Source organism: Lissotriton vulgaris, chromosome 8 (genome assembly GCF_964263255.1).
Source record: "Lissotriton vulgaris chromosome 8, aLisVul1.2, whole genome shotgun sequence".
Classification (NCBI taxonomy): domain Eukaryota; kingdom Metazoa; phylum Chordata; class Amphibia; order Caudata; family Salamandridae; genus Lissotriton; species Lissotriton vulgaris.
Genome location: NC_141696.1, coordinates 1372480885 through 1372494076, shown reverse-complemented (window position 1 = coordinate 1372494076; position 13192 = coordinate 1372480885). Strand labels below are relative to the sequence as shown.

General features: G+C 43.9%; 1 protein-coding gene across 6 annotated transcripts in view; it reads right to left on the bottom strand.

Moving 5' to 3' along the window:
• The window catches only part of ITSN1 (intersectin 1), a 1645471-nt gene that overhangs the window by 1350315 nt on the left and 281964 nt on the right, over positions 1-13192 (bottom strand). For 4 of the 6 annotated variants that reach the window (XM_086935345.1, XM_086935347.1, XM_086935346.1 and 1 more), the window contains exon 6: positions 2876-3046. The exons of the other annotated variants lie outside the window; for them this stretch is intronic. In XM_086935345.1, coding sequence (XP_086791471.1) covers positions 2876-3046 — 171 coding nt within the window. The remainder of the gene's footprint in view (positions 1-2875; positions 3047-13192) is intronic. 6 annotated transcript variants of the gene reach the window in all.

Sequence of the window (13192 nt, the reverse complement as noted above, 5' to 3'; positions counted from 1 at the left end):
GGTGACCATGCTGGTAATGTAGGCCAATATGATGGGCAGAAGAAATCAGATGACTGATGACTCAAAGCAGTAGATGAGGACATCCTTCATTTAGTTTTCCAAGAAGATGACTTAGGAGATGTGGTAGGGCAATTCAGAGGTGCAACTAGAGATGAAAGATACATTGGCATCAGAGGGAAGCTTCTAATGGTTGACTTAGAGGCAATCCCTGGGATGGATTCATGACTGGTCTTGGTGGAAGCGAGAGATGCCTGGAATCCATCTCCCTACTGAAATGATCTTCCTTGAGTGCATTATTGGCAATGTTGATTCTGATGGAGCAGAAGAGCAAAGGCGGCCAGAAGTGAATCTGAGAATCCAGACATAGTTGTCTGCTTCAATGTTGTCCTTCTCAGAGTAAATATCTAACATCAAATGCCTAGGGGAGCATATTGACATCATTTGTCTCGCCCTCAAATGCTACTACATCATGTGTCTCGCTGCCGACAAAAATGTGTGCATTGACCTCGATAACATTCGGTGGCCCAAAGCCAGGGACTTGCCAGCCTGAGCCTGATCTCTCAGCATCCATGTCATACATGCCAGAAAGGAGGCTTTTGGCCATAAACAAATTGGTGCTAAGCTGTGCTTATTTATGGACCAGTGTTCTTAAGAGTGTTTGGAACACTGGTGGTGACTACACCTCTTGTTCTCTAGGAGATCACTCCCTGTGACAATGCTTTTCTGGAGAATGCATGGACTCAGTAGATGGAGCACCCTCTCTGGCCAATTTACTAAGTTTCTTTCTTGCAACCTCCAACCAAGCAGAAGTCTTACAGCTTCCCTCTTAAACAAATAAATGCAGTTTGTCATTTTTGCTTTACAATACTCCCATTTCTTGACCGAAAGTGAGGAAACAGTCCACACAAACACAATGTGGGTTAGAGGCAGACTTTTTTCCTCCTTCAGGAAGGGCATTTCACAAGATAAAGTGAAGGAGTTTGAGAAGCAAATCCGGTCTGACAATCCTCAACAAGTAGGGTGAAAAACCCCCTTAAGTGTTCTGAGATCCAATCAGCACGAGCCGGAAAAAAGAAACTGAGATTAACGGTCTATACTGTGCATTCTGGGAGATGGAGCTCCTAGCTCCTTAAAGGAGCTGTGCATATTTTTCAGCCTTGAGCACTTTCAACCTGCAAGACCCCTTTCATTCATTTTCTCTCTGCCCCAAAAGGGAGTTTCGAGGCTTGCAGCGTTTCAGTCAAATGCAGCAATGTTGCCTTTGTATCGGATAAAAATGGTAATCTCCAAAGGAAAAACATTTGATTAAAGCTGGTCTATTTGTAGTTTAAAGGTCAGATCTGCTCTTTGGAATACTGTAGTGTCTACCTCCAATTCAAAACATAAAAATTGCTAGATAAAGAGAAGTGTTCAAGTGTTCCTACAAGCTGGAAAGAATATGTTTATAACTATCAGTGAGGATTATAAAACACAGAAAGATTGCTACAATGAGATTTTGGGTTATGGACTGTCTGGGGGACCCTTCAATATTGAATTCCCTCTACATTCATTGGCCAGGAAGTTGCTCAATGATTATGGATGTATTCAAGACAGTTTGGATTAGACTTATTAAAGGACCCATTACATGCTTAAATAATGTTATATTCACATTTTAAAAATGAGCCATTCTTTAGAAAATAATCAAAGATCTTTTTAGCCTTCTGACAAAAAGATATTAAGGGGATGCAATAATGAAGAAAGTAGGTGAACTGAATGTTTTACTGTAAATAAAATGACCTTTTCTGGTGTTCATTATTAGCCGCATGATCTTTTTTGGAACTACTCCTTTGCTCAGTGTCTGCAAAAGCCAATTGGCCACATGCAAAAACATTCGCAAAATCCTGCTCTGTAGAGACTGAGGGCCTCATTTAAAGCTTGACTTATATTGGACAACTACCCAAAAGCAGTGTGTCCAGTCCGTCCACCAAACCGATTGTTCCCACGAGGTATTTAAAGTCACAGAAAGCATCAAGTTTCCACCTGTGGAGGTTCCACTGGTTTGACCAGCAGAAATCATTCAATGGCGACTACCCAATCAAAGTATGTCAGAGCATCTGCCTTAATAAGGAAAACAAAGAAATGATCCCCAATTCCCTCACACGAGAGAATACGCTCACCATATTATGGCCACTTTTTTTTTTCCAATAACAAATTCCTGCTTTAAACACGGTGCCCTCTCGGGAAATCTTCAATGACATCAGCAGAGGTGCTGCGAAGCTCTATTGAAGGCAAAGAGATTCCCACCTACCTAGCACAATCTCCAAGTATGGTGGGTGGTCTTCAGTCAGGTAAGTGTAGGACATTCTTCAGCTAACCTGGCAGGCAGGTTGACTATTAGGCAAACTCCAACAAACCCTGGAGACCAGGGCTAAGGCTGAATTTGTGACCGCCTTGTTGGCAACAACCTTCAGCTTACAATTGCTCACCTTTTGTTATATCAGCCCTACACTATCGTGAGTGGAGTCGAACAGTGGAAACCCAAGTGCACCATAAGGTGGACCGAATGAACCTTGTGGAATATGAAATCTATTACTGTTCTACTAACTCCTTTCGCTTTGAACTGCGGAGGCCGGTCCCTAGGTCACATGGTTCGGGTCAAAGGTTTGGATGGTATTTACAGAGTTCTATGTTAATCTTAAAAGCGAGAAATAACATAACTGAAACAACATAACACATACTTACCTTGCCACCACAAGGGGCAAGCCGGACTTTACTAACAATAACCTGCATTCTCCTTAAGTCTCTAAAATCCATTGCTAAAATGAACTTACTCTTGTTTGAAAAGGAAACATTTGTGAATTATTAATCAATAAAACAGTAATGATATAGTGCCTACCAGGAAGAGTGAAAGCAGGCAAAGATTGAATAACAGCAGGAGTTCCATTGGCCAAAGGTGGTACTGCTGCTGGAGGCAGAGACGACACTAAGGGTGGGGACATTCCTACGACCGTAATAGGTGGCATTGGCACTGGAGCTACAGTTGCAAGAGGAGGCATACTAGCAATACCTGCAGACAAACACAAACGACTAATTACAGTATGTATTTTAATGGAATGCAGCTAATATAGGTGTACCGTTTTGAACTTCGCAACCTCCCATTATTTGTACAGACATAAAAGTTTTATTTTTTAATGACAACTAGTTTAGATCTTTAACTAGTAAAATTTAAACATACATTTTGTGCAAAATTACATTAAAGTTGACAGGGTACTCAATCAAATATTGAACAGCTTAAATGTGAAGGGCACTGATGAAAGTAAACATGCTGCGAAGAACAAGGATACATCAGCCCCGGACACGTCAGTTTAACGAAAACCTAATGAATGCATTGGATAATAGGCAGCTAAAATATTTTAAAATCAACACCTGCATATCTAGGCAAACACAGCTCAAAAACAAAAAAAGCCAACTACAGAGCGCTCACTAGTAAAGTAATTAAGTGAGGCCTATAAATGTGTATATCCTTCCTCAATACCGTCCCATCAATCAATCAATCAATGTAAATCTTTATTCAGTAAATAAAATCACCATAAAAGAAAACAGAACAAAGACAATAATATAAAATTCATTGTTAATGTTCACAGTTTTATGAGCAATTATAAAGGTTTGGTTGTATCAAGACAATTAATCGGGTCTCGCTCTCAGACAACCAGGCAGCTCCTAAAAATGATAAAACTGTAAAAATCACATACTCAGTGGGGAGCATCTGAAGATACAGCAGGGTAGGCCTAGCTTGTTTCAAAATTCAAAGATTTCAACAAGGGAATTAAAAAACGCTTTCTCAGTCAGCTGAAATTAGAGCAAAACATTGTAATATGCAGCATATCCTGTGAATGAATGAATGAAAAACAATTTGTATTGCACGACTAAAACCCGAAGACATCAAGGCGCCTACCAAAACAGATCAGAAAAAATAAGGAAAAGCACAACTACAAATATGTCCGCACAAAAAGACGAGTTTTCAGGGCATTTCTAAATAACTGAAGGGTGAGAAGAGACCTTAGTTCCAGTGGGAGGGCGTTCCACCACTTAGGTGCCAGGATGGAAAAGGCTTTACCACCCCATTTGGTTCTCCGAATGCGAGGGACTGATAAAAGGAGTCTGTTAGAGGAACGCAGGTTCCTAGAGGGACTATAACGGGACAAAATTGATCCAATTCCAGTAGGGCTACTTTTTGCTAAGGCCCTGTAGGTCATGCAAATGGTCTTAAAAAGTATACGGTCCTCTATAGGAAGCCCGTGAAGCAGTTTTCTGGCAGAGGTAGTCGAATTGCGCCAGGGTAGATCCAGAACAAACCTGGCCGCTGCGTTCTGGACCACCTGCAAGCGCTGCAGCAGACTTTTATTCAGTCCCGCATACAGCGCATTGCAGTAGTCCAGCCGAGAGCCGATGAGGGCAACAGCAAGTTGTTTCCTTGCCTGCTGTGAAAGATAATGCCTAATCTTCCTCAGTATATGAATGATACCCCAACAGGTAGATCGATACAGTTCTGTTAACCTGTTGACACATACTGAGGGTGGAATCGATCACGACCAAGATTTTTGGCAGAAGGGGCAGGAACAGGACAAGCTCCCAATGAGTCTGGCCACCAGTCGGCTGACCATACCTCCTCCTTTCCTCCAAACACCATCACCTCCGTCTTCTCCCCATTCAGTTTCAATGAATTATAGGTCATCCATTGCCCGACTGCCTCCTTACAAGATCTAAAATTGGAGGCAGTCGAGGTAACTGACTGGGAGAGAGAGACGAGGATCTGCGTGTCATCCGCATAGGAGACTACCTCCATCCCAAAAGATCAAATCAGTCTGGCAAGTGGGGTCACATGTATGTTAAAAAGGGTCGGGCTTAACGCCGACCCCTGAGGGACCCCACATTGCACAGACAGGGATGGAGACAGGAATTTACCCAGCTTCACTCTTTGCTCTCGTTGATCGAGGAATGAGGTGAGTGTGGAGAAAAATAGTCGCCGCCACAAGGTGCCCTTACCTCAGGCCGTACTCACCCACATGGAGTTGGAAATAAATGTTGCAATGGATTGAATCTACACCTGGCCAATAAGAACCAATAATGCTGTGAGCGAACCATGCATGACAAGATACAGCTCCAATCCCTGTGCAGTTTTTAACAGCATGTGACCTCAAACTGAAGGCTACTGAGTTCTAAGCCTTCTCTCTCCAAACGAGTGTTTCAAAAACAACTTCTGACACCACAACTTGCAGACAAAGCGAGAGGTAGGGTTCACAAAAATATCAGACCTAACAATGGAAGAAATACTGCCTTTACGTAAGCTATCCACTGTATGCTATTTACGTGATCCACAGCCAAACAGTTCTCAAGGATCAACTGGCTTACCTTCAGTTCCTCCATGCTCCAGATCCTAATCCAACACGGGAGGGGACTTAAAGATATCAAGTCCAAGACTTGTTCAAGCCCGGCCACTGCATGCATGGAAAACGCTGGGGTAGACTGGGAGATGTTTTTGCCTCGACCAAAGGTTTCCAACAATTATTAACTTGAAATAAAACACCCTGGTAAGGGAACTCCTTAACTTTGCTCAGGGTAAAATTGGATACTTTAAAATTCTTGCTACATGTCGATTTATGGCTCACTAACATTACTTAGGACTTTGAAAAGTTAACCAAGTTAAGATGCCCCATAAAAGACACCGACCTAGCCAGCAGCAGATCCAACCAATATGCGGTCCAAACCATAAGGACCGCATCATCCACATAATAAAACAGATGGAAATCTAGAAAACTGTCAACAACCTTAGGGCCGTCAGCAGAAACTGCTATAAACGCATACTCTAGCCCGTTCACATACAAGGTGAACAAAAAAAGGGGCAAGTATGCACCCTTGATGAACCCCCACAGCGTATCAACAATGAGCAAGTACACGCTGCACCCTAAGAAAAATGCACAGAGACTTAAGTCTTTGATTGGACATCAGCTAAGAGGGCCACAATATTAGAATCACCCTCATCTTACTAAGCAAAGCCCAGAGTTTCGCTTGGTTCACCCTATCAAATGCGAATATCAAGCTATAAATGCTAGATGTAAAGATTAAGACCGGGCACCATGTATTTATTAATAATTAGATGGAAGGGTCTGAAGTCGATCTACCACCCCATAGGCCATATTGAACATTACTCAAAATATTGTTTTCTTCTGCCCATTCGCAAAACCCATTTAAAATGACCCACCCCAATACCATAACAGTTGCATCCAATAAGGATATTGGTCGATAACATGGTGGGTTCTCTTTGTCCCCCTTCTTAAAGATGGGAACAATCATGGCCGCGAACATGAGGTTAGCAACCCTTCCTGTGCAGTGGCGTTCAAGACCTGCGTTAGAATTGGGACCCAGATTTCTGTATTTCCGTGAATTAATTTAAATCATATACAATACTTCGGGATGGAAAATGGCAGCAGGTTTAGTTTTTGATCCAGAGTAACTATCATAGATTCATAAGGTTCTCCCTGAAGAAGTGAGTGTTCAGTTCCTTCTTCATTGCAAGAGTGAAGGTGCACACGATGTCTAATTCTGGGTATTAAAACTGTGGATGTCTTATTTGCTCGAGTGTTGTCAAGTGTTGTAGATGACATCTGGGTAGTTCAATTATAGTCAGGTATATTTAGTGCAATTTGTCTGCCAGCCACGTAGCAATACAGAGCAAGCTGGTTCTCCACAAATTTGGATTCAGTCTCAACTTTCAGAAAACTGAATTCATACAACTTTAAATCTTTTTTAAAAAACGAAATTAAACAATACTTCACACTTTGAGATCGCCATTTGAATTAAAGGGTAGAATGTTCCTCTGGTTCACTTACAACAGTGGAAAAAGAAGTCTGAGAGCATTTATCTAAGACAAAAAAAAAAGCGCAGGAGAACGGTACAGGGAGACAAAGAACCCAAAATGATATGGGTTCATAGTCTCAAATCTCACAAGAATTTTTGTGTTTCTAGCTACAGGGTCAAGTGAGCCTCAAGGCACTAAAGATTACACAGCCTTAGATTATTTGTCACCTGGAGACCTACTTTGATATCGTTTGGGTAACAGGCAACATTCGCTATTAAGGGATATACATCTCACAATTAGTTAGCTCTTCCTATTAGAATAAAATATTTCCCCTCCTTTATGAGGCATCTTAAATATACTGAATTATATGCAGGAAACAGAACATTTTTCCACAGTTACTGTGTGCTTCCCAGGCTCTAGCAACGCAGATCCCGCAGAAAATAGCACATTTCATATTGAAATATATACAGCCCAGACTCCAGAGAGAGACTTAATGGTTTAAACCAGATTGAGTTATCTATACCATACATACCACCTTATATACATTCAACACTGTTCAAGATTTAGAACTGGTCCGGGGCAGTGGTGAGAAACTCTGGCAAAACTGTAAAGATCAATGATTGACTACCTACTCCCATCAGTAGCACTCCACAAGGCATAGGAAACAACAAGTAATTGGGACTGCACCCACTGAAAAAGCCTTTTGAAAATATATCTGCTTACTTCTTCAGGCTCAAGTGTCTTCAGCAGTAGGGCATTGTCACCATGTCATGCCAATTCTAAATTCAGTGCACAGGCAAACTAGGGCTCTACACATTCGAACTGTAGGAGAGGAGCCGACTGCTCCGACTATATTAACCCCTCACGGGCGGCAGTCGGCCGACGCAGCACCGCCCGTTTTGCGGAAGTGCCGCACTGTCGCGAAATCACGGCCGCGGCGAATGGGTTAAAGTCAAGGAGCAGAATCTCTCTCTCACTTAGTGGTCAGGCTTCCTAGCGATAAAGTTACTAAAAGTAACACTGTGGGTTAATGTTCAGCTTCACAACCATGTAATGTGTTTGAAGTGAGTGGAGTTTATCACTATGGAACAGATCATTTAAATCAGCTCAACAAAGTCTGCAGTGGTTTCAGAACATACAGTCTTCCTATTACTCATATGAGTAATAACAAAAATCTGTCCTGCCTCTCTCAATAAAGCACTTAACAAATGTTCACATTTGGGTGAACTAAAGGGTTGGAAAAGGAATGAAACACGGGCATTGGTGCTAACGCGAATGTTTAAATGCCTTATGTGAATTACCCCCGACCAGCGTCTACAGGTACTTGACACATAGAACATTGCTTTCTATAACAAGCATTGGAAATGCAATAGGTCTCGCATTTGTTAGAGTTGGAGCTATTAGCATTGGAAATGGCAATGTTTTTTACTTATGTGTATGTATGTGGTGTGTTGTGAAAGTATGTAGGTTGGATTGGATTAGTTAGTTGTCTAATTGTGTGGCATGGCATTTTGTGGTGTGGAGTGGATTTGTGAATTGGAATTATGTTGCATGATATGCTATGAAATTATGTGGATAGTAATTATGTGGTATTGAGTGAACTGGAATTATGTGGAGTGGGATTGTGTTTGTTTAGAGTGTAATTATGTGGAATGGTATTTTGTGTTGTGGAGTGGTATGTAGTGGAGTTTACTGATGTGGTTTGCTGTTGAGGGCTGCCTTCCTTAGCACACAAACGCAGACACTTGGTAGATGGTGGAAGTGAAGGTGGGACTGCAATCTTTATTCACAAGAGTGAGAAGGGTCTTTTAGGTGAGGGCAGCCTTTTGTTTCTTTTCCTGGTCACTTTTTGTGTCACTGTTGGCACCCAAGTGTGGAAAGTTCACACCTCTTTGGGCCTCTGTTATGGGAACTCCAGGCTGGAGACTACCCTGCTGAGAGGAGTGTCACTCTGCAAAGAGGCCACGTCTGCAGAACAGCCTGGGGAGGCAACTGAAAAAATAGAAAAAAGTGGCACTAAAGACTACACTTCTGGTAAAGTTCCTTCCTTTTCTCCGGAAAAAAATTTTTTGTCGTGAACATGAGGCCTTTCTGTAGGGCCTCGCTATTGCCCGAAAGCAAGAATTTTTTTCAACCCAACCTTGCCTATTTGCTGTTTACAGATGCCCCAACACTGAGAAGCGAACACCTGCTACTGTGCGGTTTGACTTCCAAAAACGAGAGGCAGAAAGGAAGACCCAACACTTTCTCAACAAATTGATGTCACTTAAAAGTCCATTTTTAGGTCGAAGCCTGCATTGCAGGGCATGCCCTGCTGCAGGCAAAGAGATATTGTGAGCAGGGGATTTCAGTATGGGGTGAAGCCACGCCCCTTTTTTTCAATTGGCAGGCCTCTGGAAACATAGGCCCCTGTTTAGCAGATTTGTCTGCTCTGGATCCCGCCTCTCGAGGACTCCATGACCTGCCTTACGGTAGCACGACAATATTTTTAGAAATATTGCCTTGGCAACCATGAGGCAGGTCAGGGAGTCCTGGAGGGGCGGGATTCAGTATCCTGTTCCCGCCCCTTTTTTTTATTTTGCGTGCGCTTTTCGTCATGGTTGCCTCGTTCTCCTTGGTGGAAGGAGGCAATGCAGTGTACGCAAATGAGGGCTTTCACGGCCGCGTAGCTTTACTTCCGCGGGGCCAATGCTTGTAGTGTATAGTTTCTTGTTAAAGCCCCCGTTGTAACTTAGGTCCTGGACGCAACCTGTCACAGACATTCCATGTGTGAGAAATACAACTACACTATGTCCCCGTAGTACTGTGAAGCAGGCAGGCGAGCGCAACCGCCTGGTCGCATTTACACATGGGAGGAAGCAGTGTATTCGTCAGATTCCGTATTTGCTTTTTAAGATTATTCCTATTTTGGTCTGCAGATATGTGCACCTCGCTCAGTTTAGCTGGATGACGTCACATTTAAATCTGTCATTATTCAAAGACGACCGAGCAGAACTGGAGTAAGGCGAGACTGGTAAGCATTACCAGAGTGCTTTCTGCGGCAGAGGAGCGGTCACTACTTCATGCCATGAATATTACACTCTGTCATCTGCTTTTGTGATGCGAATTGCTCCCCGCACAATGCTCTGCTCACGCTTTTTACAATGCAATCCATCAATGACTGAGCTGCGTTTTAGGTTGTCGCCCCTCGCAACAAAGCAACGCCGACCCCCCCCCCCCCCCTCGATGGCAGAAGACCCCTGCTGCTCCACACAAACGAGAGATGACAAGGACCACAAACTACACGCATGGGTGCCATCTCACAACGCTCGTGAGGCAATGAAGCACTGCAAACCCAAATAAAAAAAAAGTTTCAACAGATGAGAACCTACAAGTGTTTTCCTTTGAGCCAGTTTCCCTCGAAATCAAGGACCCTCGCGTGATGGCTCGGATGGAGACATACAGCAGTGGGTGTTGCAGTGATGCACCTAGGAAGCCGTGAGCACCAACCTGCCCATTCAGTTTGTCCCACACACACTAAGTGCAACGGTCTGTGTGAAAAATTAAAACAGCGCTTTTCTATCTTTCACTGCCACCTCTACTCCCAACAGCGTCCCCCATTTGGTGGCATCCTTGATCTGGCAGGGTGTTATTTGAACAGCAAGGCTTGAGCCCCTCGGATGAGTACGGGAAAACATTTCTTGTTAAATGCAATAAAAAGCACAATTATCCCCTGCAGCTACCAAGAGCCCTGTAATGATGGAGACGCATGTTTTTAACTGAGTAAATTGATAACGTCACTGACCTCATGAACGAAAAGCAAGGGAGGGATCTGTGGTGGAGGGCTGTATGGTTTCATGGGCCATGACTAAAAGGGGCTGATCAATAGCTATGCAGTATATATAAAGCTTGTACCTTTCCTTCAAACCCTGGCTTGGATGCCTTGGCTGAACCTGTTCCATGTACAATAGACACAGAACATCCTCTTACAGAAGGAAATCGGAGATAAGAGGAGGATACAGCAGAAGCGAAGAACGCAATATGACATGGAAGAAGTAAAGGATGATGGTGGTAATAAGGAAGCATAGGGTACTGGAGAGCACAGAGGTAGGGATGTAGGAGAGCTTGGAGGGCAGGCACAGAGGAATCAAAGCACACAGCAAGCAGAGTATGCAGGATGGACAACAAGAGAGCACAGAAGCAGCCTGACAGCCAGGAGACCTAGAGGAAGCCCAGCACACTGGATGGCTCAGAAGTAGTAACGGGTACCCGAGAGATTAGTGGAAGGAGAGGAGGGCACAGAGTGGTCGAAACATGTAGCAAAGCCTGGAGCAAACAGGATGCAGGAGGACTTGGTAGAAGCACAAGATTCAGGAGGGCACAGAGGAAGCATGGGCTTTGGGAGAACGCCCAGTAAGCTCAGGCTACTAGAGAGCACAGAGTTAGAAAGAAGTACAGGACGGCTTAGATGAAGCACAGAATGCTGGCAGGGCTCTGAAGCAACACATGCATCAGGACATGAAGAAATAAAACTAGCAGGAAGACACAAAGGAAGCCCTGTGTATTTTGCAGCATAAAATGCACAGGATGCAGGAGAGATCATAGATGCAAGAAAAACTATGGTATAGCGGAAATAATCTTTTGGAGGAGGGTACAATGGATGCAAAAGATCATAGATAAAATGCAGGACACTACAAGACACAGAGGAAAATAAGGATGGATTCAGTCATTGCTGTAGTAATCCCAGCAGAACAGAAGGGTACATGAAGATAGATGAGGCAATGGATAGAGGAAGACCTTTTGAAAGTAAAGACTAGAAGAGGGCACAGCGGAATCAAAAGGTGAAAGGGGACAGCGAGAAAGAAAAGGGCAGATGAGGGCACTGAGAAAACAAACGATTGAGGGCAATAGTGTAAGCAAAGGAGAGAGAAGGGAATCGGAATGGAAGGGATTTTAAGAGGGTATAGAGGAATCAAATGATAATGGAATGCATAGTGCAAACAAATGACAGAGAAGGGCATAGTGTAAGCAGAGGATGGAGGAGGGAAACGAGAAAGAAATAAGAGGAGCTTGGCATATAGAAAGCAAAGGATGCATTTTTCCTGGTCACCTAAATGCAAGGGTTAGGGTTCCTATTGGTAGTTCTCCCATTGTTTCCAGTCAACTTGCCACTATGGCTTCCCCTCCCACTTACAGACCTTTTGGGTTGCCCAGGTAAAGTGCCACTGATTATGGGTGCTTGCCTCTTAGGACCCAGAAAGGGCAGAGGACACACTGCCACACCTCCCCCAAACGTCCCAGTAAGGATCCACTCATCACTACAAGGCACAGCTATCACTGCCTCTAAGCAACTTGCACTTCATGGTGCGCACTTTGTCTACATCCAGGTTGTAAGGAAAACGGTCACTGGGTTCTTGAGAATTGACCAAGGACAACCCACCCACAAGGAGAGCTGAACTGAAACTGCAAACACCAAAAATGTCACTTGCTAAGAGGAAATTTATGGTGAGGCACAACGTATGGTGACAATTTCCAGGTCGCATCCCACACTCCGATACGCCCTAGTAAACCTACTGTGCAATTCTGCAGCAGCTGCTTCCTACAAACTTCCTCCACCCTCTTTCATCTAACACGAGAGATGTCCAACCCACACGCCCACCTCTCAGCTTTACTTCATGCTAGAAGCAGAGCAGCCCACCTGTTGACCCCTACCTATACCCCTGGCCCCTCCCTTCTTCTACACATGCGTCCTCTCATCTACAAACCTGCTCAGCTATCCTACCTCTGCCTTCAACAATAGCAGCCCACTCTTTGACTCCTACCCATTCTCCCAAGCAAACCCTCCTCCTTCTCCCGGATTCCGTGACCCACAGGCCTGCTCTTTATCCCTACATATCCACTCATGCTCTCTCTCCTCCTCCTACACCTTGATAATCCAACCCACACACCTGTCCTGCTTTAGGTTACAGACAGTGACATGCACTCTCAGCGCTCTCTCCTCCTTCTACAGCTGTTCGGTCCCATATTCTCGATACATCACTACAACAAGAGGACAATTACCCAGCAGCTAAACTGTCTGCTCTTCAATGCAAGATCTATGAACAAGTACCTCCACAACGTATTTGCCTTACTATCATAGTCAGCAGCAGACCTCACTTTCATCTAGGTAACTTGGCTTGCTGAAAATTATGCACTCCTGTGCCAGGAACCAATACCAGCAGAATACAGAATCATCAACACAGATTGTATCAGGAAGATTGGAGATGACCTTGCAGTCATCCACAAGGAAGCTTTACAAATATCTCACACCAAGCACTTCATGAGCGAAAGCGAATCCTAGCTAGTAAGATGTCACTCCACTTCATCGCTCACTTG